This window comes from Equus przewalskii, chromosome 12 (genome assembly GCF_037783145.1).
Source record: "Equus przewalskii isolate Varuska chromosome 12, EquPr2, whole genome shotgun sequence".
NCBI classification, from domain to species: domain Eukaryota; kingdom Metazoa; phylum Chordata; class Mammalia; order Perissodactyla; family Equidae; genus Equus; species Equus przewalskii.
The window spans coordinates 20,511,381-20,533,525 of NC_091842.1; the positions used below are offsets into that span (position 1 = coordinate 20,511,381).

At 51.2% G+C, this 22,145-nt stretch overlaps 2 protein-coding genes and 1 long non-coding RNA gene across 35 annotated transcripts; 1 reads left to right on the forward strand and 2 right to left on the reverse strand.

Annotated features, from left to right (window-relative positions):
- Window positions 1–893: 893 nt before the first annotated feature.
- On the forward strand, window positions 894–13,232 carry ATXN2L (ataxin 2 like). Of its 33 annotated transcripts, none has more exons than XM_070568169.1 (24): window positions 894–1,755; window positions 3,275–3,311; window positions 3,523–3,579; window positions 3,666–3,737; window positions 4,129–4,279; window positions 4,693–4,817; window positions 5,964–6,055; window positions 6,501–6,701; window positions 7,258–7,433; window positions 7,595–7,705; window positions 8,265–8,456; window positions 8,545–8,616; window positions 8,862–8,932; window positions 9,099–9,391; window positions 9,473–9,542; window positions 10,092–10,238; window positions 10,364–10,436; window positions 10,529–10,716; window positions 11,072–11,201; window positions 11,291–11,412; window positions 11,581–11,793; window positions 11,928–12,117; window positions 12,444–12,480; window positions 12,723–13,232. In XM_070568169.1, the coding sequence occupies exons 1-23, from the start codon at window positions 1,454–1,456 to the stop codon at window positions 12,473–12,475; spliced, it is 3,117 nt and encodes a 1,038-aa protein (XP_070424270.1). In that variant the 5' UTR covers window positions 894–1,453; the 3' UTR covers window positions 12,476–12,480; window positions 12,723–13,232. The 33 variants fall into 33 exon arrangements, 32 of the variants coding, with proteins under 32 accessions (XP_070424270.1, XP_070424271.1, XP_070424263.1 ...); XM_070568170.1 differs by having other exon boundaries at window positions 12,746–13,232; XM_070568168.1 differs by having other exon boundaries at window positions 1,046–1,755; window positions 8,247–8,456.
- LOC139074886 (uncharacterized) lies at window positions 11,290–14,711 on the reverse strand. Its single transcript, XR_011524787.1, has 3 exons — window positions 14,501–14,711; window positions 13,979–14,167; window positions 11,290–11,457 (listed from the first exon to the last, which is right to left on the reverse strand). It is a non-coding gene; the product is annotated as an uncharacterized lncRNA (long non-coding RNA).
- A 713-nt stretch (window positions 14,712–15,424) lies between these two features.
- On the reverse strand, window positions 15,425–19,871 carry TUFM (Tu translation elongation factor, mitochondrial). Its single transcript, XM_008537886.2, has 10 exons — window positions 18,862–19,871; window positions 18,564–18,758; window positions 17,933–18,099; window positions 17,577–17,681; window positions 17,325–17,489; window positions 17,045–17,177; window positions 16,856–16,960; window positions 16,589–16,740; window positions 16,372–16,491; window positions 15,425–15,795 (listed from the first exon to the last, which is right to left on the reverse strand). Exons 1-10 carry the CDS (start codon window positions 18,899–18,901, stop codon window positions 15,622–15,624), a joined length of 1,356 nt encoding a protein of 451 aa, XP_008536108.1. The 5' UTR covers window positions 18,902–19,871; the 3' UTR covers window positions 15,425–15,621.
- Between the last annotated feature and the right edge of the window lie 2,274 nt (window positions 19,872–22,145).

Below are 22,145 nucleotides of genomic sequence, written 5' to 3' on the forward strand. Positions count from 1 at the left end.
GACTACAGACCCACCACTGCTCCACTCTATTTTCCAAGTTGCAAAGAGTAATCCTTTAAAAATGCAAATCTGATCTCTTCATTTATCTGTAAAAGGCTCCCCAATGCTTTGAGGATAATGTCCAAGTCTCTTTAAAATCTGTTCCCAGGTTACTCACCTCTCTAGTCTCTTTTTTTTAACCTCCTCTCTCTTTAAATGTATGCTCCAGCCATGCCAAAATTTTCTTAGCTTGTCACATCTTATTCTCCCTGCCTAGAAATACATCAACCCATGCTGGATTAGGTGTCACTCCTATGTGCTCTCATAGTGCCCTGTGCTTCACCTAATCGAATTTTCTGAATCTACCACTAGCTTGAACTCCGTAAGGGCAGGAAGTGGTTTAATTATAGTTGGATCCAAAGCACCTAGCCTAATGTCCTAATGCCCACCTAATTTTGAATGAATGAAGGCTGGCTTTATTGCAGAGTTGGGTGGAGGATTTTGTACTGCTAGGAGCTTTGGCCTTCAGTTATTCTGTTACTACAGTTTAAGGGTTCATCCTACGGCACGGAGAAATCATTTAGGTGTAAAACCATTTAACTTTAAAATAATTTAGGATTAGACATAGATTTATCTGAAAAGATCAGCACGCTCAAACTGATTAATCTCCATCAGTCTTTTATTTTATTCAAAGCAGATAACGTCAACAGTAGGGCCCACAGGAAACATACCACCAGGTTGGGAGGCGCGAACACTAATCTAATCCCGGGATTTTTTTGCATTTAGACTCCGCCCACGGGCTCCCAAATGGCGGAAGAAATGCACGATACGGCCGGACATCTCACACTACTGCGGAGGTATCCCGATGCTACGCCGGCGGCGTAGGCGGGGCGACCGGTTCTTCCTTCCTCTCTGCGTCTTCGGCTCCTCCCCTAGCGCTTCACACGCTCATTGTGAGGCGACCGCGGCCGTCAGCCTCTAGAGCTATTTGAGATTTAGGGACCGTAAATTCTCGGCGCGCGTGAACGCCCGCGCTGCTCCTTCCCCACTGCAAAGACTAGGGGCGCGAGATTCACCTTTCTTTTTTTCTCCCCTCCCGCCCGGTGCTAACCGCCCCGGTGCGCGCGGACATCTCCCGCCGCCGCTCCCTCCTCCCCGCCCCTCCCCCTTCGGAGCTCCCGCCCGCGCGTTCCTCCCCCTCCCCTCTCCCCGGCGACGCGCACGCGCGCCAGGCCGGCTCGCGCCCTCTCGCTTTCCTCCGGCCCGCGAGACCCCCTCCCCTTCCGCCTCGCGGCGCTTCTTCACGCCGCGGTCTTCTCTATCCACCCCCGACACCCCGGGGCTCCCCCCGCCCGCCAACGGCGGGTCGCCGGCTTCCCAATCCCCCTCGCTTCCCGCGCTCCCCGGCGGGGGCCTAGCCCCGGCCTCCTCCCTCCCACCCTTCCCCCTAATTCCCCTTCCGGACGCTGCCATCATGTTGAAGCCTCAGCCGCCACAACAGACCTCCCAGCCCCAGCAGCCGCCCCCCACGCAACAGGCCGTGGCCCGCCGGCCTCCCGGAGGCACCAGCCCTCCCAACGGCGGCCTCCCGGGGCCCCTGGCCTCCACCTCGGCTCCCCCAGGGCCTCCCGCGGCTGCTTCCCCCTGCCTGGGGCCTGCAGCCGTTGCCGGGAGCGGGCTCCGCCGGGGAGCCGAGAGCATCTTGGCGCCGCCACCACCGCCGCCGCAGCAGCAGCATCAGGAGAGGCCAGGGGCAGCGGCCATCGGCAGCGCCAGGTGAGGAAGGATGGGTTTCCGGGCGCTGGAGCCGAGGCTGCAGGGCGGCGGCGGCGGCTCGGTTCCGGCCCGGCGGCCGGGAGCTTGGTACACTGCGCGAGGCGGGCCCCTAGCCTGGCTCCCTTTGAGGGGCGCCAAGGGGAGTGGGGGAACTTCCCGTGAAGCTGGGGGTGGGCCCCCTCAGGTCCTAACAGGTCGGAGGGACCGGGGCCCGGGGCGGCCACCCGGGCACTTAAGGGCCGTGCTCAGTTCTCAGAGCCTAGTTAGGACTCGGGCCCAGGCCTTAAGGGGAGGCGGGGCGCATCCCGTCAGCGCCCTTGGAGCGAGGAGTTGGGGGGGCAAAGAGGTGATCGGGGTCCTGGCTCCATTACCGCGAAGGGTCTCGCGGTCCCCCGCTTCAGCCAATGGGGAGTCAGCTGCTGGAAGGGGTCTCCGGCCGTAGCCAATGGAGGGGGGCGCGCGGGCCACAGTTTGGCCAATGGGGAGGGAGGGACTTGGGAGCGGGTTGCTACCTCCCCCTTCCCAGTCTGACCAGTAGGAAGGGAGCGGGCTGGGCGGGGGGACGGAAGGAGGGACAACTGGAAGGACTGCGGGTCGGTAACCTCCAGCGCGCGCGCGCTCTTCCCGTACGTGCGCGCTGATGCTCTCTTATGAGCCGGGCTTTCGCGAGCCCCGGGAAAATATAGAAGGGCTGGAAGTGTGCATGGAAGGGTTTGCCTAGTGGTCGCGGAGGCGTGGTGGACACCCAGCTCAGTTTCTTCTGTGTGTGGGTTAATAGAATTGAGAGCGGTGGTACACGCAGGCGCATTGGGTTCTGATCGCGGGAGGGGAGGTTTTCAAGAGGCCCGTGGGCTTTAGTGCGCAGGCTCAGATCGGGCGAGGCCTCCCGGTGGATGGCTTTTGCGGCTGCGCTGTCCCCCAGCCCCGCCAACGGCCCCCTCGTCGCCCTCCTCAACCGCTGGTTACATCAGCCAGCGAGGAGTAGGGTTACCGGGCGATCGATGACCCCTCCCAGAGTGGGTAGCAGACTGAATGAGTAAAGAAGTTGAGAGGGTGGGTTGTAGAGGGAGGACTCTCCTCCCAGGGTTTGGGGCATAGGGCTACTGAAAATGATGGTCTTTTCTCTGTGAGAGGTTTGTGTGTCTGAGCTAGGTAGTTCCGACTCTGCGCTCCCTGAGCTTTTCCACCTTTACATCTGGGCTGATTTATTGGTTACCGAATACTGTAGTATTGGTCTGTTGGAAGCATGTAGCCCTGGTCCCTTGGAGAAAGTGAGAAGATTGTGTTGAATTGGTTCTTAAAGCAATTGACAACGGTTGTTGATTGAGGTCTGTTTTACTCGGATTTGGAGGAAATGTGTTTACTAGCTTTTAATGCCTGCACGTTTCTTCCTCTGTAAGGTGAGAGTTTGAAAATCTTGTTGGTTAATTGGTTTTTGGTCTAAACCAGCATCTTTACATGGTATCACATGAAAGGAATTGAACATATTTAAATTACTAGTTTCTTGTTTCTCTTATAGGGGACAAAGCACAGGAAAGGGACCCCCACAGTCACCGGTGAGTGCTTTTTTCCTCTTCTGAGGTACAGAGACCTGAAAGTGTGTATGTGGGAATATAGGACAGAGTAGGTGCAGAAATAGGCACAGGTGCTCAGAAGGGAAGGGGGCCCAGCACATCTAAGGTGGGTGTGAGTGGAGTGTGGGTATCTAGAAGGAGGTGAGATGTTGCCTGACTGTTCCTTTATTTCTCTCTCCTGTGTTACTGACAGGTGTTTGAGGGTGTCTACAACAATTCCAGAATGCTGCATTTCCTTACAGCTGTTGTGGTAAGTGGGTACCTAACCCCTAGGTTGTTTGAGGAATGTAATGCATCAGTTTGCTGAAGACGCTCTGATTTTCCCCACTCTCCCAGGGCTCCACCTGTGATGTAAAGGTGAAGAATGGTGCCACCTATGAAGGTATCTTCAAGACTTTGAGCTCAAAGGTCAGTGTATTCAAGTTAGCTTATCTTGGGAGTTGCATGGAAGGAGGAGGAGGAGAATGAAATAGGCTCATTGAAGATGTGAATTGAGTGGTGTTGGAGAACACTGTGGCTGTTACTCGTTTCTTTAGGCCTGTGCTGGAGTGGTGCTGCAAGCAGTAAAAGGCATGAAATTTGAGGGCTGGGTACTTTAAAGTTAGAATGCTTAAATTTAAAAATGTACAATTTTGAACTTGAGACTTTTGCTAAGTCCTGTGACTGATGTTGAGAAGACAGTGTACATGAGAATGTGATGTTGGGAAAAGTTTAGAAAGGGTAAGAGAAAAATAGCCTTTTTTTGCCTCCAAATTTCTTGATACTGACCCTTGGGTGTTGGGAAATGGGACTTTTATAGTTTGAACTAGCAGTAGACGCTGTGCACCGGAAAGCATCTGAGCCAGTAGGTGGCCCTCGTCGGGAAGACATTGTGGACACCATGGTGTTTAAGCCAAGTGATGTCATGCTTGTCCACTTCCGAAATGTTGACTTCAATTATGCTACTAAAGGTACTGTGCCAGGCTGTTATGTCAGACCCACTCTGAGTAGAGGGCAGAGAGCAGTTACATGAGGACTTAAGTTTTGTTTTTTGGTTTTGCCCCTTTACCGTCTTAGTTTTTCCTAAGGAAGTTGGCTGGATTTTCCTTCTTGAGAATATGTCTTGATGTCTGAGATACAGTGGGATGAATTCCAGCCTATGTTGTGGTTCTTCATATTTTTCTTGATTTGTTTTCAACAACTCCTTGCTCCTTTTGAACTCATAAGATGAAGCTTTTTATGCTGTACTCACCCACGCCACCCCCTCAACCCTGACACACATAAACTTTTCTTTGCTCCTGATCTACGTGTAGGGGGTGAGGGATGTCGGAAATAAGGCTGTGAGATATCACCTGACGTGTTATCTTCAACTCTGCCCCCACAGACAAGTTCACTGATTCAGCCATTGCCATGAACTCGAAGGTGAATGGGGAGCACAAAGAGAAGGTGCTTCAGCGCTGGGAGGGGGGTGACAGCAACAGCGATGACTACGACCTCGAGTCTGACATGGTACAGTCTCCTTCCCTGAGAACCTGAGAGCTGGGCAGCTTTGCTGCCGGAGTGTGGGTTGTTCTCATTCTTAGAACCAAGAGTTCTAAGGGGGCGGTGGTGGGTGAGTGTTGGATCTTGTACTGTTACCTGTTGGTGGTAGTCAGATTCCAGATGGAAAGGTACAGAAAATAACAAAACAAAAATATATATTCTCTGCACACCATCTGTGATTTTCAGCTATTAACATTTGCTTCAAATTGATTTTTGTTTGTTTGTTTGTTTTTTCAATTTAACAAAATTAGAGACTAGTTTGAGTACCATGTAGGCCCATTTCCTGTCCCCAAAACAGCTACTTTGAATCACTTAAAATTTCTTCATGAGTGAATGCATTATTATTTTGGTATGTTTGATTTGCCTAAGAATTTACTTTTCTGAGTTTTTGTTTGTGAATTTTTGCATTTTCATACATAGATCTAGTTTTTACTCCTTTTAAGTATTGTGTACTGTTCTATTTATATACATACACGTGTATACACATCAGGTTGTATTTATCCCTTTACTAGTTGGTGTTTTGTTGCTATTGTTTAGCTATTAAAAATAGTGCCTTATTGAATTTTTAGAAAGCATATCCCCAGGCACATACGCCAGAATTTCTCTGGGATGCAAATCTGGAAATGAACTTGTTTGGTCTTAAGACTTTGGTTTTAGTAGTTATTGCCAATTTGTGCTGCAGTCAGTAGTATTATTTGATATTCCTACCAGGCATGTTCTATTTTTCCACTCTTGGTTTGGTCAGATTTTTAAGTGTTTCAACTTGATGGAGGAGAATGATAATTGGTCATCGTTTTCCTTGCTGGGTTTTCTTTCTTTCTTTTTTTTCAAAGATGGGCCCAGAGTTAACATTCGTTGCCAGTCTTTTTTCTTTTTCTCCTCCCCAAAACCTGCCAGTACGTAGTTGTGTACTCTGGTTGTAAAGATCCTTCTAGTTCTGTTGTGTGGGATGCCAGCTCAGCGTGGCTTGATAAGCAGTGCCATGTCTGTGCCCAGGATCCGAGCTGGCGAAACCCTGGGCCACCGAAGCAGAGTGCACAAACTCAACCACTTGGCCATGGGGCCAGCCCCTCCTTGCTGGGTTTTAAAATAGTCTCCCTCTTCTGTTCCTAGTCCAATGGATGGGATCCCAATGAAATGTTCAAGTTCAATGAGGAAAACTATGGTGTAAAGACTACCTATGACAGCAGTCTCTCTTCTTATACGTGAGTGTCTTGGTACTTCTCAGTTGGTACAGTTTGGGGCATGGGGTCACCAAAAGAAGGCAGATGTCTAGGTGGAACATAGCGTTTGTTCATGCTTTTCTGGGGATACAGCTTGCCCTCTGCTTACTCCTGACTGCCTTGTGAACTGTTCTCTCAAAGGTTTTCTCTTAATCTTGATTCCAGGCCATCTCGGGTAGAATTAGCTGCTTTCTTGTCATTCTGTCCATAGTTTTTCTCTAGAACTTAAAACATACTTACATACGTGTCCAAGTGTTCTCATATTCAGAGATGTTTTTCTGCTCTGCCTGGGATTCAGTGGATGCCCATTAAATATATGCTGAGTTGTTGAAGGGGTTAAAAACTCGCATGCCTGCGCTGGTGATAGAACTGATAGAAATATTTTTCCTTTTTCCCCCTTGGACTGGGATGGTGGTGGTCCTCTCAGGGTGCCCTTAGAGAAGGACAACTCAGAAGAGTTTCGTCAGCGGGAGCTACGAGCGGCCCAGTTGGCTCGAGAGATTGAATCGAGCCCTCAGTACCGCCTGCGGATTGCCATGGAGAACGATGATGGGCGCACTGAAGAGGAGAAGCACAGTGCGGTCCAGCGGCAGGGTTCAGGACGAGAGAGCCCCAGCTTGGCATCTAGGTAATTGCTGGGAGCAGCCTCTGTCTGATTGGGGCTCACCCTGTGGGCCTGGAATTCAGCCAAGAGCTTTGTACGCCCTTGTTTAAGCCTCACAGCCATGTAAGATGTAGATTAAAACATACTTAGTCCCAGTTTTTAGGTTTAGAAGATTAAAGGCCAGAGCAGGTAACTAATTTACCTGAGGTAACAAGGGTAAAGCTTAGGGATTTAGAAGAAAAATTTTCAGAGTTTTGATATCTTTATTATTTTTTCCTCTGCATATGCATCCATATATATATATATATATATATATATATATATATATATATGCTTATTTTTCCCTTTATGAAAATGAAATCAAACTGTACGTGATGATCTGTATCTTGTAAAAGCTGCACCTTGAATTACAATGTGATACGACCCTTCTCAGAGGTCAGGAGTGGTAGAATTGTGAAGCATCAGCTAGGCATGGTGTGTGTGTTGGGACGGGAAGTGGACTTTGGAAGGAAGGGTGTCATCTTGCCAAAATGTGTGGGTTTTGTGGCTTCTTAACCTTATTTGACCCCTCTCCCCCTAGGGAGGGAAAGTATATCCCTCTACCCCAGAGAGTTCGGGAAGGTCCCCGGGGAGGCGTTCGATGCAGTAGTTCCCGGGGCGGCCGACCTGGCCTTAGCTCTTTGCCGCCTCGTGGCCCTCACCATCTTGACAATAGCAACCCTGGCCCAGGTTCTGAGACACGTGGTATCAATGGAGGTGAGTGAGTTATGAAACAGACTTGAGAGGGTGGGAAAGGGGACGGTAAGGAGAAGAGAAGGATAATTGAAAGGGTTTAGGTGGGTTGGAAGAATTATGCATTGGTGATAATGTAATAGCAGGTACTCTGCCTTTTTTCCTCTATCTTTAAAAAAAAATAGGCCCTTCCCGCATGTCCCCTAAGGCACAGCGGCCTCTGAGAGGTGCCAAGACTCTGTCTTCACCCAGCAGTAGGCCTTCTGCAGAAGCTTCTGTTCCATCTCCTCCTGCAGGTAAAATTTCAGCAGTGTTATATGAAGAAATGGATATAAATGTGTAGAGGGATGTAAATATGTCAGTTGTTGGAATGCTGCAGTGGGAGAGGGTTTCAAGATATGAAAGATGTTTTGGGGGGTTTGGATTTATGCTTTTGAGAAAAGAATGTTTCATGTTCTTTCATGCAGAAATCCCAACGTCGTAATCCATGGATTGTGTCTGACTGGCAGGTGTCTTTAAATTAACTGCCAACATTTTAAAACAGGAGATATCCTAGAAAATTACCAGTTTATTTTGAAATACAGAAAGTTCTGCCAACACTGAACATGTCTTGCTGCATAGCTCTAGTTGGCTGGAAGTGAATTGTGACTGCCCCTTTAAGCATTCCAGTCTTTCATGGTGCCCATGAGGCCATTTTACCTGCTTAGGTTACTTGCCTTGCCCTTTTAGGCACTTAGGTTTGTGACTGTGTGTGTAAAGAAGTAGATAAATTTTCTTGGTGTTTCTAGTAAGTTGCGTATGCCCTTTGCTTATTGACCAGCAGTAATCATTGTACAGCTCTCTCTCTTTTTCCAGTGAGCCGAATGTACCCACCACGCTCTCCCAAGTCGGCTGCCCCTGCCCCAATCTCAGCTTCCTGTCCTGAGCCTCCCATTGGCTCAGCAGTACCAACTTCTTCAGCTTCCATCCCTGTGACATCATCAGTTGATCCTGGAGTAGGCTCCATTTCCCCCGCTTCTCCAAAGATCTCACTGGCCCCCACAGATGGTAAGAGCCAGATGGTTGAGGGCTGTGGACAATGCGAAGTGTAGTTCTGGACAGAGGGACCTGTAGGTGTCTCTCTCTTCTTGTTCAGTAAAAGAACTTCCAACCAAGGAACCTGGGAGAACTCTGGAGTCCCAGGAGCTGTCCCGGATAGCTGGGAAAGGTGAGGATTGTTTTTTCCTGGTGAGGTCTGATGCCTCTTTGATTAGGAGAGCATTTCAGTAGGAAAGTTGTTGAAATGTACAAATAGACAATATGTATCAGCTCTTTGATCCTAATTTTTCTTAGAGGATTCCCAAGAGTTTGTCTTTTTTCCTTGGTTTCTTTGTCCTTTGGGCTACTGGCACTCTGTAGCTACCTTCAAGAAAAGAAATGTGTGTTTTCTTCTTTTTTCACTGTTTCTCATAGTCCCTGGCCTTCAGAGTGAACAGAAACGCTTTCAACTGGAGGAACTGAGAAAGTTTGGGGCCCAGTTTAAGGTGAGAGAAGTGTGGGAACGAGCTAGGATAAAGTGGGATGTTGGGGGCCTTATAGGAGAGGCACAGGACTAGGGGGGATAGAAGAGATAAGAGCAAGCAAGGATGAAAGCAGCAGGGCCCAGGGTCTGGACTGGACAATACCGTGTGTGTGCTTCTCTCTTTCCAGCTTCAGCCTAGTAGCTCCCCTGAGACCAGCCTGGATCCTTTTCCTCCCCGGATCTTAAAGGAGGAGGCCAAAGGGAAGGAGAAGGAGGTTGACGGTCTACTGAATTCAGAGCCCATAGGGTCCCCAGTCTCCAAGACAGAGTCTGCATTGGATAAAGAGGACAAAGCACCCCTGCCGCCAGCAGGAGGCACTGAGGGGGCAGAGCAGCCCCCGCCGCCTTGCCCAAGCCAAACTGGCAGCCCCCCAGTGGGCCTCATCAAGGGAGATGACAAGGATGAGGGCCCTGTTGCTGAGTGAGTGAGGTGGGGAGCTGGGTTCGGTGTCAGGGGAGATAAGGGGCAAGCCATGAAGATTTATTTATTTTTCTCTCTTAGACAAGTCAAGAAGTCAACCTTGAACCCCAATGCCAAGGAGTTCAATCCCACAAAGCCTCTGCTGTCTGTGGTGAGATGGGATGGGAGAATGTGGACTTTGGTTTCCTTGAGGGAGACTTGGGAGCGGGTTAATAGAGCACAGGACGGGGGAGCGTCTAACTGTCAGGCAGTGAGAGGAGACACTGTGTAAGTGTGTAGGGATAGCAGCAGCTGGACTGGTTTGGGGAAAAGAGACAAGTCTCAGGCTTGGGTGGCAAGGGATCCTGATGTGTCTGACAAGCAGTTATGAGTTCCTTCCTGGGACTTAGTATTTGGCTCAGAGAGTATGTGAGTGGGGTAGTTATGAGCATAGGTTTCATTTCACTGACTTGGCTTGAACCCCTGTACTTATAAGCTTGGTGATTTTGGATAAGCCATTTAAGCTCTCTGCCTCAGTTTCCTCACCTGTAATGTGAGAATGCCCATCTCAGAGGGTTTAATGTGAGGCTTAACCAAGATAAAGCATAGAATGTTTCATTTCACATGCATTTCATGAATGCTGTTGCTGTTTAGTAGGTGTGGGAGCGGGGATACAAAAATCATAAAATATTTTATACCTGTCCTCCTTTGTCTCTTACAGAATAAATCCACCAGTACCCCAACTTCTCCAGGGCCCCGGACTCATTCAACTCCCTCCATCCCGGTGCTGACAGCAGGCCAGAGTGGGCTCTATAGCCCCCAGTACATTTCCTACATACCTCCGATCCACATGGGACCAGCTGTTCAGGTAAGAGAGGAGACTGAATGGGCCCAGGGTAAGAGGTTTGGTTGGGCTCGCCAAGGGGCCAAGTCAGGCCTGTTCTAGGCATTTATAAACAGGTCATTCAGCGTCAACCGTGTTCTTGTCCTTAGGCACCTCAGATGTATCCATATCCTGTATCCAACTCAGTGCCTGGACAGCAGGGCAAGTACCGGGGAGCAAAAGGTGAGCAGGGTTGGGAGGCTCAGTCACTAGGGCTGCCCAGCTACTTCTGGCAGATGGAGCTTGAGCTCGGTGCTATTTTTCCCCACCCCCAGGCTCCCTGCCCCCACAGCGCTCGGACCAACACCAGCCAGCTTCAGCCCCTCCGATGATGCAGGCCGCTGCCGCTGCTGGCCCACCTCTGGTGGCTGCCACACCTTACTCTTCCTACATCCCATACAACCCACAGCAGTTCCCAGGCCAGCCCGCCATGATGCAGCCCATGGCCCACTATCCTTCACAGGTGACTGAGGCACAGGAGGGAAGTCGGGGTACTGAGCCCCTGCTAGGGACCCCATCTTTTCCACCTCCTAGACTCGAGCTGGGTGAGAGGCAGGCAGTGTCCTGGGCTGGTTGTGTCAGTCCTGGCTCTGCTAGGGCTGTAGCAAGGTACTGAACACCTGAGCCTTAGTGGTTTTTTTTCTCTTTCTGTGAAGTGTAGATTGTTTAAAACAGCATGTACTTGGTAGGATTATTGTGAATGTTAAACAAGGTAAGTATGACAAGGCCAGAGTAGTGCTGTGCAAAGGTTATTGGGCAGCAGGGAATGCCTCTCAAGTCCTCTGCTATGTCAACTGCTCCTCTCCTTGCTCCTCCAGCCGGTGTTTGCCCCCATGCTTCAAGGCAGCCCACGCATGCTGACGTCAGGGAGTCATCCCCAGGCCATTGTGTCGTCCTCCACCCCTCAGTACCCTTCTGCAGAGCAGCCCACTCCCCAAGCCCTTTATGGTGAGTTCTCTTCAGGCCTCCCCTTCAGGCTGTGCTCCTCAGCCCCCTTTGGTGTGCTCAGCGTTGATTCTCCCTCTTTCCTGCTGTAGCCACTGTTCACCAGTCCTATCCACACCATGCCACGCAGCTCCATGCCCACCAGCCGCAGCCGGCCACCACACCTACTGGGAGCCAGCCGCAGTCCCAGCATGCGGCCCCCAGTCCCGTCCAGGTGCCTGCTATGTGGGATCCGAGTGGTTGGGGCAGGAACGGGTTGCTGGAAGAGAGGGATAGAGCTCGGGGTCATTTCCTAGTGGGGAGGATCAGGGGTCAATCAGCAGGCGGTAGGCCTGGGTACTGGAGAAGTGGGTGGTACTCACCCTTCCCCTCCCCCTAACAGCACCAGGCGGGGCAGGCCCCACACCTGGGCAGTGGACAGCCACAGCAGAATCTGTACCACCCAGGGGCCCTGACAGGCACACCGCCTTCTCTGCCACCGGGGCCTTCTGCCCAGTCCCCTCAGAGCAGCTTCCCCCAACCAGCCGCTGTGTATGCCATCCATCCCCACCAGCAGCTGCCCCACGGCTTCACCAACATGGCCCACGTTACCCAGGTAAGAACCCAAGGGACCTACTTCCTCTTTCCTGAATTCCTGGTGCCACCCTTACTTAGTGCTCCTGATGTTAGGATACTCAGAGCCCTTGTGAGGCTTCTGTGATGCTCCCAGCTGCTTTCTGTTCTCTGCAGGCCCATGTCCAAACTGGAATCACAGCAGCCCCGCCCCCTCACCCTGGGGCTCCCCACCCGCCCCAGGTGATGCTGCTGCACCCACCCCAGAGCCATGGGGGCCCCCCCCAAGGCGCGGTGCCCCAGAGTGGGGTGCCTGCACTCTCAGCTTCCACACCCTCACCCTACCCCTACATCGGACACCCCCAAGGTGAGCAGCCTGGCCAGGCGCCTGGATTTCCAGGAGGAGCCGATGACAGGATTCGTGAGTTCTCGTTAGCTGGGGGAATTTGGCATGGAAGAGCTGATGGGCTGCAGGTGGGGCAGGATGCACGGGTTCTGGGTGGGGAGTGAGGGGTCTTGGAGGCAGGGCTGTCCCACAGGGCGCCCGCCGACCTGCACCTGTCTGTGAAGTATGTAGGGTGGGCAGAAGCCACAGTCGCCGCCGCCAGGGGCTTGCTCCTGGCTCTGTCCTTTGCTTCCCTCCGTCCTCGCTCAGTTGTGATCCAGCAGCCCCCCTCCCCACTGCCTCCCCAGCTCTCAGTGACCCCGACTGTCTCCTGACTTAGCCGAGGTAAGGTCAGCGCAGCAGACAGGGCCAGGCTGGGGTGTGGGGGGCTGAGCTGGGCACACGAGTAAGGGCTCTGGCTCACTGGGAAACAGCGATTGATCTGTGCTCTGACAGCCCCATGAGACACCTTGAGGAAGCCGCTCCACCCAGACACTCCCCCACACCCCACGCTGGATGGCATTGGAGGAAGGGACAGCTGCTTGGGTTCTAATGCTCCTGCTCTCTTCTCTTTCCCCTCCAACCAGTTCAATCTCATCCCTCCCAGCAGCTCCCCTTCCACCCCCCGGGGAACTGAAGATTGTCCTGGCCGCGACCTGAGACCTCCATGAGTGGAGGGAAGAGTGATCTATGTCTCTTCCCCCAGCAGCTCGGACCAGTCCCAGCCCCCCACCGCCCCTTTTCCCCAGGGGAGCTGGGGAATTCCTGCCAAGCACCTTGAATGGGAGGGGCCTCAAAGTGGGCAGGGCCAGGGTCCAGTGGGGGTGGGGGGATTCCTGCTCTGGCCCTGCCCATCCACACCCTATCTTGCCCTCCCATCCTCATCTATTCCCCACTGGAGACAGAAGATCTTTTATTTTCTATTATTTATAACCTCAGACTTGGGCCCCCTGTTCTTTCTTCCCCATTAACTTGAGTGACCTGCCTGAGAGACAGACAGATGCCCCACAAGGATGGTTGGACAAGGACTTTTACTTTTTATTACATAAAAATATTTAAAAAAAAAATTAAAAAAATAAAATTTTAAACTAACTTAACCTGCCTGTAATTTCTTCTTTGGAGAATAGAGTAAGATCTTAGCTGGCAGTCTTGTGTGGTTCCCAAGATGGGGCAGGGTGGCAGCACGGTCCACAGGTGCTGCCCTTCTGGCTCTGACTGCTGCACAAGTCACCCAACCTCCCAGGCACTGTTTTCTCACCTCAAAATTGGCCTCATCTTGAGGTGTGATATTAAGTGTTTTTTCCCCCCTGCTTTTTCTCCCCAAATCTCCCCCGTACATAGTTGTATATATATTTTTTCAGTTGTGCCTCCTAGTTGTGGCATGTGGGACGCTGCCTCAGCACGGCTTGATGAGTGGTGCCATGTCCACGTCAAGGATCTGAACCAGTGAAACCCTGGGCCGCCGAAGTGGAGCACGAGAACTTAACCACTGGGCCATGGGGCTGGCCCCTAAGTTTTCATTTCTAATATAAGCGCTTCATGAATGATCTCTACCTCTATACTGAAAATTGCTTTAGTGTTCTTGGCTACTGAAGGTAAAGGCCTGAATGGTGCACAGCTGAAACGTGTTGGGTGAGAGCTATGAAGAGGAAGCTACTAGTGGGAGAAGACGGGAGAGGGCTGGGTTGAGGAGCCAGGTTAAGGGAGCAGGAATTAAACGGGATTATGGACAGGACAAAAGAGCCAAGCATGGGATGCAGAAATAAAAACAAACTTCAGAGGAGGGTTCCCCCCCACCACCATGGCAGCAGTTTGGAATTCTTATTCTGTGACCTGGCCTTACCTATAAAATGGAGATAATTTCACCCTTAGAGGACTGTGAGGATGCGACTGGTGTTCCATGGTAGGTACAGGTTTTTCAGATCAAAGCCACAGAAAATTGGCTGAGACCAGGGCAGGAACCGTGAAGGTTAGATGTTGGGGAAGAATTCCTAGGCTGTGAATCTGAGACCTGGTAATTGGTAGGCCTGGGCTAGGGGAAGAAGGGGAGAAGTACATAAAGAGGTGAGAAAAGGGATTATCTACAGCAGCCAATTGACAGCTAAAAAGGGGTGAGTTTGGGATTCTAAGTGGAAGAGCTCTCTTCGGGGACGTCAATTGGGGTTGGGGGGCAGTGATGGAAGAGGCAGGTGCAGGGAACCTTTCAACTAGGCTCAGGATGTTTCAAGTGGAAATGGAGAGACAGGTCCTTAATACGGTGAGAGAGATAATTGCAGGTGTTACTTTTGATGCTTTCTGGAAGGACTGCAGAAATCTCAAAGTTGGAAGGGAGTTTAGCCTTCATGCAGTCAGGCATCTCCCCGACCTTGGACACTGGAGGGTAAAACAAATCTGTTGTTGGACGACACTTTTCCGTGAAGTTCTTCCTTACGTCCTTCCCTCGAGCCTACTGTTTGCCTCTGCTCTGCAGTCACAGGTCAGATTCTGAATTTCTCAAAACAGCTCTCAGATTGGGCTCAAGAGCATCCTGTCTCTGGGCTGCTTGTCAGTGGGTTGTCTGTCCTGAGTATACTCCTCTGTCAGGATCCAAGAGTGAAAGCAGTGTCCATTAATCCTTGCCAAACATTACCTTTTTTGTTTGGGGTCAGCATCCTGGCCAGTCATTTCAAGTCTTTAAAAATCTACTCAGCATTTCACTCCCTGCATATTTAAAAGACAGCCCTTTTCTTAATTTTAAATCCCAGTAAATGCTGAAAATGAGACCTTCAGTCTGTAACTTCTCACTCCTGTATTTGGAATTGGTGACACAGTGGTGATTACCCATTAAGCACACAGATTATCTATTTATTAAGTACTTCTTATGTGCTAGTTCAGAAGAAAGATACAGTCCACATTATCAGCTTAAACAAGGGTACGTAGACATTAACAGCCTAGTAAGAGAGAGGAAATGAGGTGGGTTTGGCATCTGAGCTGAGCCCATGCTGACTCCAAGTGATAACCAAATCCTTTCCCACTAATGCCCAGTAGGATGTCCAGCAATATCCTACTGTAGCATTTTGCTAGGCAATTATACAAAGCTCACTAAACTGGCTTTCTCCTTTGGCTTCTCTGCCTTTCTCAAGTGTCACAGCAGTGCTGACAGCTTTATGAAGACAGGAGCTTTTCCAGCCTATAAGACAGAGATGAACTCTCAGGATATCTCACAAGCTCTTCTGTCCTGGGCTTCAGCTCCACTTTTTATACTCCTCAGTCCTCTCCACCTTACACAAAGGACACCAGACACACCCACTAGTTTACTATTCACGGAACAGTTTATTGACCTACCTCACCTGGCAGGCCATGTGGCCCCTTCTGACCAGGGAAAGTGTCAGTCTAGCTGCACTATGCTGGGTTGCAGCCTGTGCCCTGGGAAGGGGGGGCACCAGAAGGAGAGAACACTGACCAGTGCAGCCCTGAACACAAGAGAGCCTGAGCAGAGGTCCAGACTCAACTCCACTTGATGTTCTTGTCCTCCTCAGTCATGGTTGGCGTGTCAGTGACAAGACCGGTGCCGATGGTCCGGTTGCCATCTCGCAGGGTGAAACGCTGGCCTTTTTCTAAGATCATTGGCTGCCGCAAGATTAGGCTGAGCTTTAGATCCTCCCCAGGCATGGCAAGCTCCTGGAGGGAGCAGAGACAGGGAACACACATGGCCTTCAGGGTGCCTTCACTCCAACAGTTTGCTGACTATCAAGGAGGTTAAAACTTAGGGGAAAATGCAACAGGGCGATTCTTTCTGGGGATAGCCTCATCCCAGCTGTGAGGCAGACGCAAACGGCATATGCAAAGGCGGAAAAGGACCGGTGATCAGTGATAAGGTACATTCTTGAGAAAAAATATTGAGGAAATAGAGAGTTATGCAGGTTTCTTAGTCACAGGACTTCTCTGAGCCCTTGTATAGAGTCAAACTGCCAACAGGAACCACCTTCATTTTCTGGGAAATCTTTCTGTGGGTAAATGCTAGTATAGCTAAGTCTTTAACCTGCTTCAGCCCAAGGGATACTGGAAGACTCACCCCCTAAATCCACTGGTCCACACCCTTCCATCACTAGCTTCATCTACATCATTAGCCAGCCTCTCTCCAGCCTGACCAAGGGAAAGCCACCCACACTGTCACATCTGGGGAACCGTAAGTGAGGCAGAGCTAAAATCATAAGTGCCCCTTCTACTCTGTCACCTTTCCTGTACCCACCGTACCTTCCCTGGAGGCAAAATGACACGACAGGCCATGTCCCAAGTCAGGGAGAACATGACGGGCATGAAGTGGGATACAAAGGGCTTGTGACGGCCACCTTCCTCCTTGCTGAGGATGTAAACCTGAAAAAGAGCGTAGAGCTGGGCTTGGCTGGAAGCACTGCCTCTCTGCAGGGGACAGTTTGCCTCAGCCCTGCCCACCATCACCTGGAGCCCTCACCTGTGCCTCCACTTTCTGGTGAGGTTGGATGGTACCTGGCTTGGCCATGACCAGGCCTCGCCTCAAGTCCTCCCGCTTCAAGCCTCGGACCAGGGCCCCAAGGTTGTCACCTGCCTCTGCCCTCTCTAGGCTCTTGTGGAACATCTCAATGCCTAGGAGGAAGAGACAAGAGAGGAAGATCTGGGGGAGCAAGAAGACCCGAGGGATCTGCAAGGGGAGAGGTGACCCTGGAGCCAGCCCCTGGGTGCCAAGGCTTCTTTCCTATACCTGTCACCACCGTGCGAATGTTCTTGCTGTGTCCCAGGAACTCACACTCGTCTCCCTTTTTCAAAATGCCACGCTCTAGTGTACCTGTCACCACGGTGCCCCGGCCTGGGAGAAAACAGGACAGGACATCAGGGACCCTGGCTAAGGCTATTGCTAGGGGGAGAGAATGCCAATGAGCACGGTCCTCACCAGGGATAGAGTAAACTGACTCTACAGGCAGCAAGAAAGGCTTCTCCAGGTCCCTGGTAGGCACTGGGATGTAGGTGTCCACAGCGTCCAGCAGCTTCTGCACAGACTTCACGCCTAGCTCAGGGTCACGTTGCTATGGGTGGAGATGACAGGACTCTGAAATTTCCATTCTGCTCCACTTACTTACCAAGAGCCACTCCCCAGACTCAGAGCTGAGCTCTGGATGCCCATCCAACCCCATCCTCTGCCAGCAGCAGCCCTCGCCTGACCCCATCTTCACCTCGAGGGCACAGAGGGCAGAGCCTACGATGACAGGGGTCTCCTCCCCTTTGTAGCCAAACTCAGTGAGTAGTTCCCGGATCTCCAGCTCAACTAGCTCCACCATCTCAGAGTCCTGGACAGCATCTGCCTTATTCACATACACCACAACATGTTCTACTCCAATCTACAGATGGGAAAGAGACAGAGATGCTGCCTTGAGCGGCCCAACTCCCCACTCTTCTCTCTCCATCCCGACCCAGGCTCTGAATACCTGCTTGGCCAGCAGTAAGTGCTCTCGGGTCTGGGGCATGGGGCCATCATTGGCTGCCACCACCAGGATGCAGCCGTCGAGGGGAGCGGTGCCTGTGATCATATTCTGGTAGAGGGAGCAGAAGAAAAGCCTAGTTCAACAACCACCTCAGCTCCACATCCATCTAGCCAAGCACAACAGTTAGGAACCACTTTTCTCAGCTACCATGTTACCATTCACTATGACCGGCAATGCCCACAAATCCATGACCCCAAACTCATACATCTTTAATTGATTATCTTAATCTCCTCCCCACAAGTCTAACATTTTTCCTGACAGAAGGCAGCTCCTGGCCATGTCCCCAGCAACTCTCTCACCTTAACGTAATCTGCGTGACCCGGACAGTCTGTGTGGGCATAGTGGCGGGCAGCAGTGCTGTACTCCACATGTGCCGCATTGATTGTGATACCACGGGCTCGCTCCTCCGGGGCATTGTCAATCTCCTCATATTTCTTAAACTTGGCTCCACCTCCCTCAGCTAAAACTAACGGAGGGAAGAGAAAACACACCTTTCAGCTAAAGTTCCAGAGATAGAGGCAGGGCTCGAGCTACACCCCTGGGCCCTTCTCACCTAAACAAAGGACAATTGGGAGAATAAAGCTCCCTCAACTCCTCCAGCAGAGGTAACTTCGGGTCGGAAAGAAACGTTAAAGGGCCTCAAGGTCAAGCCGTGCGACTTCCCTAGGGTAAAGCCTCTGCACAGTGCACAAGGCACTGGCGAGGGCTAGGAGGAGGCTATTCCGGGTCCCCAATTTATGCATTACAAAGTTCTTCAAGTTTAGTGGAAATCTGTCTCCCGCATCTTCCAACCCACCGCCCGCCCGAGTTCTGGCTCCTGTGGCCACACGAAGCACCTCCAGCAGCCACTCTGCTGGCCCCATCTCCCTGGCTCCAGACCCCGCCAGCAAAGCAGATGCTGCTGGACGCCCCAACCCCAACCCCGCTTACTTTTAGTGATGGCAGCGGTCAGTGTGGTCTTGCCGTGGTCCACATGGCCGATGGTACCCACGTTCACATGGGGCTTGTCGCGCACATAGGTCTTCTTGGCCTCCACGGCCAGGCCGCGACACAAGTGGGACAGTGCTGGGACCTTCAGCGGCCGCAATAGACCCTGCAGTAGCGGGGTTGGGCCGGCGCCGAGACCTGCCGGGGCAGAGGCTTGGAGTCAGGACGCGGGTCCAAGCCCGGCCACTCTCGCAGACACCCACGTGACCCCAGGCTGCTATCGCCCTCCTCGCCCCCTCACCGCTGAAGAGAGGCGCGCGCAGCAGGGTGGCGGCCGCCATGGTGGTTGTACTCGCACCCCAAGCAGCCGGGGCCAGCGCGTGCAACAAGGAAAGGGCACTTGAGACCGGAGGCCACTTCCGGCGGAAGTGAGGGCTGGGAGGGAAAGTGTGGGCCCCTCTAGCCACCAGTTTTCATGGTCATCTCCGCCGACTTCCGGGCACAGGACAGAGACGTCATGGAAGGTGCTGGTATCTCGCGGGCGGGGAAGGATGGACAAGCTGTCTATAACGCACTTGGACCTGGCGGGCCGAGGCAGGCGACGCAGTTCTCTCTGGCGGCGCTGGAGAACGACGTGGGGCGTCCCATAATGCACCACGCCCCGAAGGCTCATGGGCGTTGTAGTTCCCAGGGCGGCAGGCTAGGTTTGCACTTAGCGTGGGAGGTAGGTGCGCTTTGCCGAGTCCGGAGGGAGGGTACCGGCCTCAGGGAGGCAGAGACGGCGGCCCTGGCTCGGACAGCTCAGGAACGTCCTGGTCCCGAATTCCCTAGAGTCCACCCCACTGCGCAGGTTTGGCGAGAGATCTGGAGGCTTTTGTGCCGCCGCTGGAGGTTGGACCAGGCACTGTGGCCAGGCGGAGGAAGACGATCTTAGGCGCGCTTCGAGAGTGGGGCTCACCTGTGACACATCTCTTACCTGAGTGTTTGTTTTCTTATCTGTAAGATGAAAATAGTATCTACTTCATAGGGAGATCTCGATGCCTGGCTCTGAGAGGAAATAGGCTGGACAGGAGGTAGGAATGGTGTCCTGAGACCCACAGTCCTTGACCCTCAAATACCCGCCCTCTTGGCTCACAGCCTGCGGGGACAGACAAACCTTTGCCATCCACCCCTGTAGCCCCTCAGCAGCTCAGGAAGTAATTCCCTTGATCATCGACCCACCTACCCACCAGATTTACAGATGACACTGAGGGCGAGGGACCAGCCTCGAATGCCTGTAAGGGCAGCCTGAGTTTTTCTTGTGCCTTCTGTGTCCCTAGCACCGAACACAGGGCGGGGCACGCGGTTAGTGCTCTGTAAATGTCTAACTGAATGAATGAGTGCAAGCAAAATGAATGACCTTTAACTTTAACATCCATCATCTCATCTCCCTGGGATGATGGTAGCAGCTGCTTGACTCTGATTAGTGTTTCCGAAACTCATCAGATCCTAATACTCAAATTGGTGTTTGTTTCAAATAGATTTCCTAATTCCTCCCTTGGAGATTATGATTCAGTAGGGTCTGGGCAGAGACAGGAAAACTATATTTATTTATAACACACACACACCTTTTTTAAGCTCAGAGGAGTTTGAGAAATTCAGAACTAGAGCTTTTTATGGATCAGGCATTGTGCAAATGCTTCATGTTCATTCGCATTCAATGCTCCCAATGTGATTCTGTGTGGTAGAAGCCATTATTTCCCCCATTGTACAGGCGAGAAAAGTGAGCATCAAGGTGATTAAGGAACCCAACACAGCTAAACTCCAAAAAAGTGTGCCCTTAACCACTGCACTGTGCTATAATTTGTCATTTTACTGCTCAGATAAAATGAGGAACTTGCTAAGACTTCTAGGCCATCACCTCTGCTTAGGAAGGGTTAGTATAGTATAAAAGGAAAGGATTTTCTTTGTCCCTACTCTGTACCTCAGTCACTCCACTCCTGGGAATTTATCCTGAGACACTATTGGCCACTACCAGCATGTGAGATTTTTGGGGGTGGTACTTGAACTAATGCTTTCTGTTTTAGTGGTGCTGGTTTTGTTTTTTTGTGCGTGTGTGAAGAAGATTGGCCCTGAGCTAACATCTCCTATCCATCTTCCTCTTTTTGCTTGAGGAAGATTGTCACTGAGCTCACATGTGTGCCAATCTTCCTCTATTTTATGTGGGATGCTGGCACAGCACGGCTTGAGGAGTGGTGTGTAGATCCATGCCTGGGATCCAAACTGGCAAACCCCAGGCCGCTGAAGCGGAACACACAAACTTAACCACTACGCCACCAGACCAGCCCCAGTGCTGTATTTATTTTAATGTGTATTAGTTTGAAAAAAAAAGACTAGCATAGTAAATACTGTGTTTAAAAATTAATCAGTTTAAAAAAATGGCATTTGGTAGATGATATTATGGGTGGTATGAATATATGGCAAATTTAGAGGACATGAATGAGTGAAATTTGAGAAACACAGTGCTCAGAAAAGAGTCCAAAGGGAGAGAATTTTTTGTAGAGCTGTTGACTTCAGCATCCTCTGTAAAAGTCAGGAGTCTTGATTGACAGGTAACAGAATTTACGTTGGCTGGTCTAAGCAGAAGAGGGATTTGTGTAAGGGTGCTAGGCAGCTTACAGAATTCTGGGGCGGGCTGGAGAAATAGCTCCCAAGCCATAGAACTGATCTGACCTGTTAAGAAAACTGCTGCTACTGCCACTGCCACCAAACACTAAATGCCAGGACTTAGTCTTGTCTGCAGCAAATACAGCTTGTGGCACTGAAGCCACTTTTGCATCAAGGAAATGACCTTCTCTCTCCCCTGGCCCCCAAAGCCAGGCAAATTCAAAGTCTCACATGGATGTGTCTGATTGGAGAAGCCTGGATCATCATATGTCAGTGTCCTTGTATCAGAGAAGGCTGAGAGATGTATTCTAAGTGTGATGTTGGGGAGCAGGACTGATGGCAGGAAGTTTGCCCAGATGTCCAGCCATGCCTAAGACCAATATCACAGTGAAAGAGCGGAATGAACACAAGTGTCCAGTATGTGGATATGGTAGCATGAATTTTGGCTTAGCCACTAAATATTAACTGAGTGGGCACAGAGTTGCAGAGACAAGGGGAGCCAACCACCTGTGAAAATGCTTGGGAGAAGTGTTAAATGAAGAAGGAAGGCTGGCTACCATAGAAAAATAGCATGCGTACAAGGTGGGAGTGGGGAGTGGGACAAAGGAAGTCAAAAACAATCATGGCTTTAAGAGGTTGTGAATTTGCTTCAAGAAAGAGAGATTTTTGTCTCTTTCAAACATTTATGTGATTACAGTGAAAGAAAAATTCTCTGTGCAGAATCTTGAAGTCTTAAAAAAGATGCTCTTAAAATCAAACTGCTGGGGCCAGCCCTGTGGCTGAGTGGTTAAGCTCACGCGCTCCACTTTGGTGGCCCAGGGTTTCACCAGTTCAGATCTTGGGCGCGGACCTAGCGCTGCTCATCAGGCCATGCTAAGGTGGCGTCCCAAATAGCAGAACCAGAAGGACCTACAATTAGAATATACAACTGTGTACTCG

Coding starts and splice junctions, on each gene's coding strand:
- ATXN2L (XM_070568187.1), top strand. CDS start 1,454: ATGTTGAAGCCTCAGCCGCCACAACAGACCTCCCAGCCCCAGCAGCCG. Junction 6,056..6,500: donor AGCAGTCTCTCTTCTTATAC/GTGAGTGTCTTG, acceptor TGGTCCTCTCAG/GGTGCCCTTAGAGAAGGACA. Junction 9,543..10,091: donor CAAAGCCTCTGCTGTCTGTG/GTGAGATGGGAT, acceptor TGTCTCTTACAG/AATAAATCCACCAGTACCCC.
- TUFM (XM_008537886.2), bottom strand. CDS start 18,901: ATGGCGGCCGCCACCCTGCTGCGCGCGCCTCTCTTCAGCG. Junction 18,759..18,861: donor GCGCGCGCCTCTCTTCAGCG/GTGAGGGGGCGA, acceptor CTGCCCCGGCAG/GTCTCGGCGCCGGCCCAACC. Junction 16,741..16,855: donor CATTCGCACGGTGGTGACAG/GTATAGGAAAGA, acceptor TCTTCCTCCTAG/GCATTGAGATGTTCCACAAG.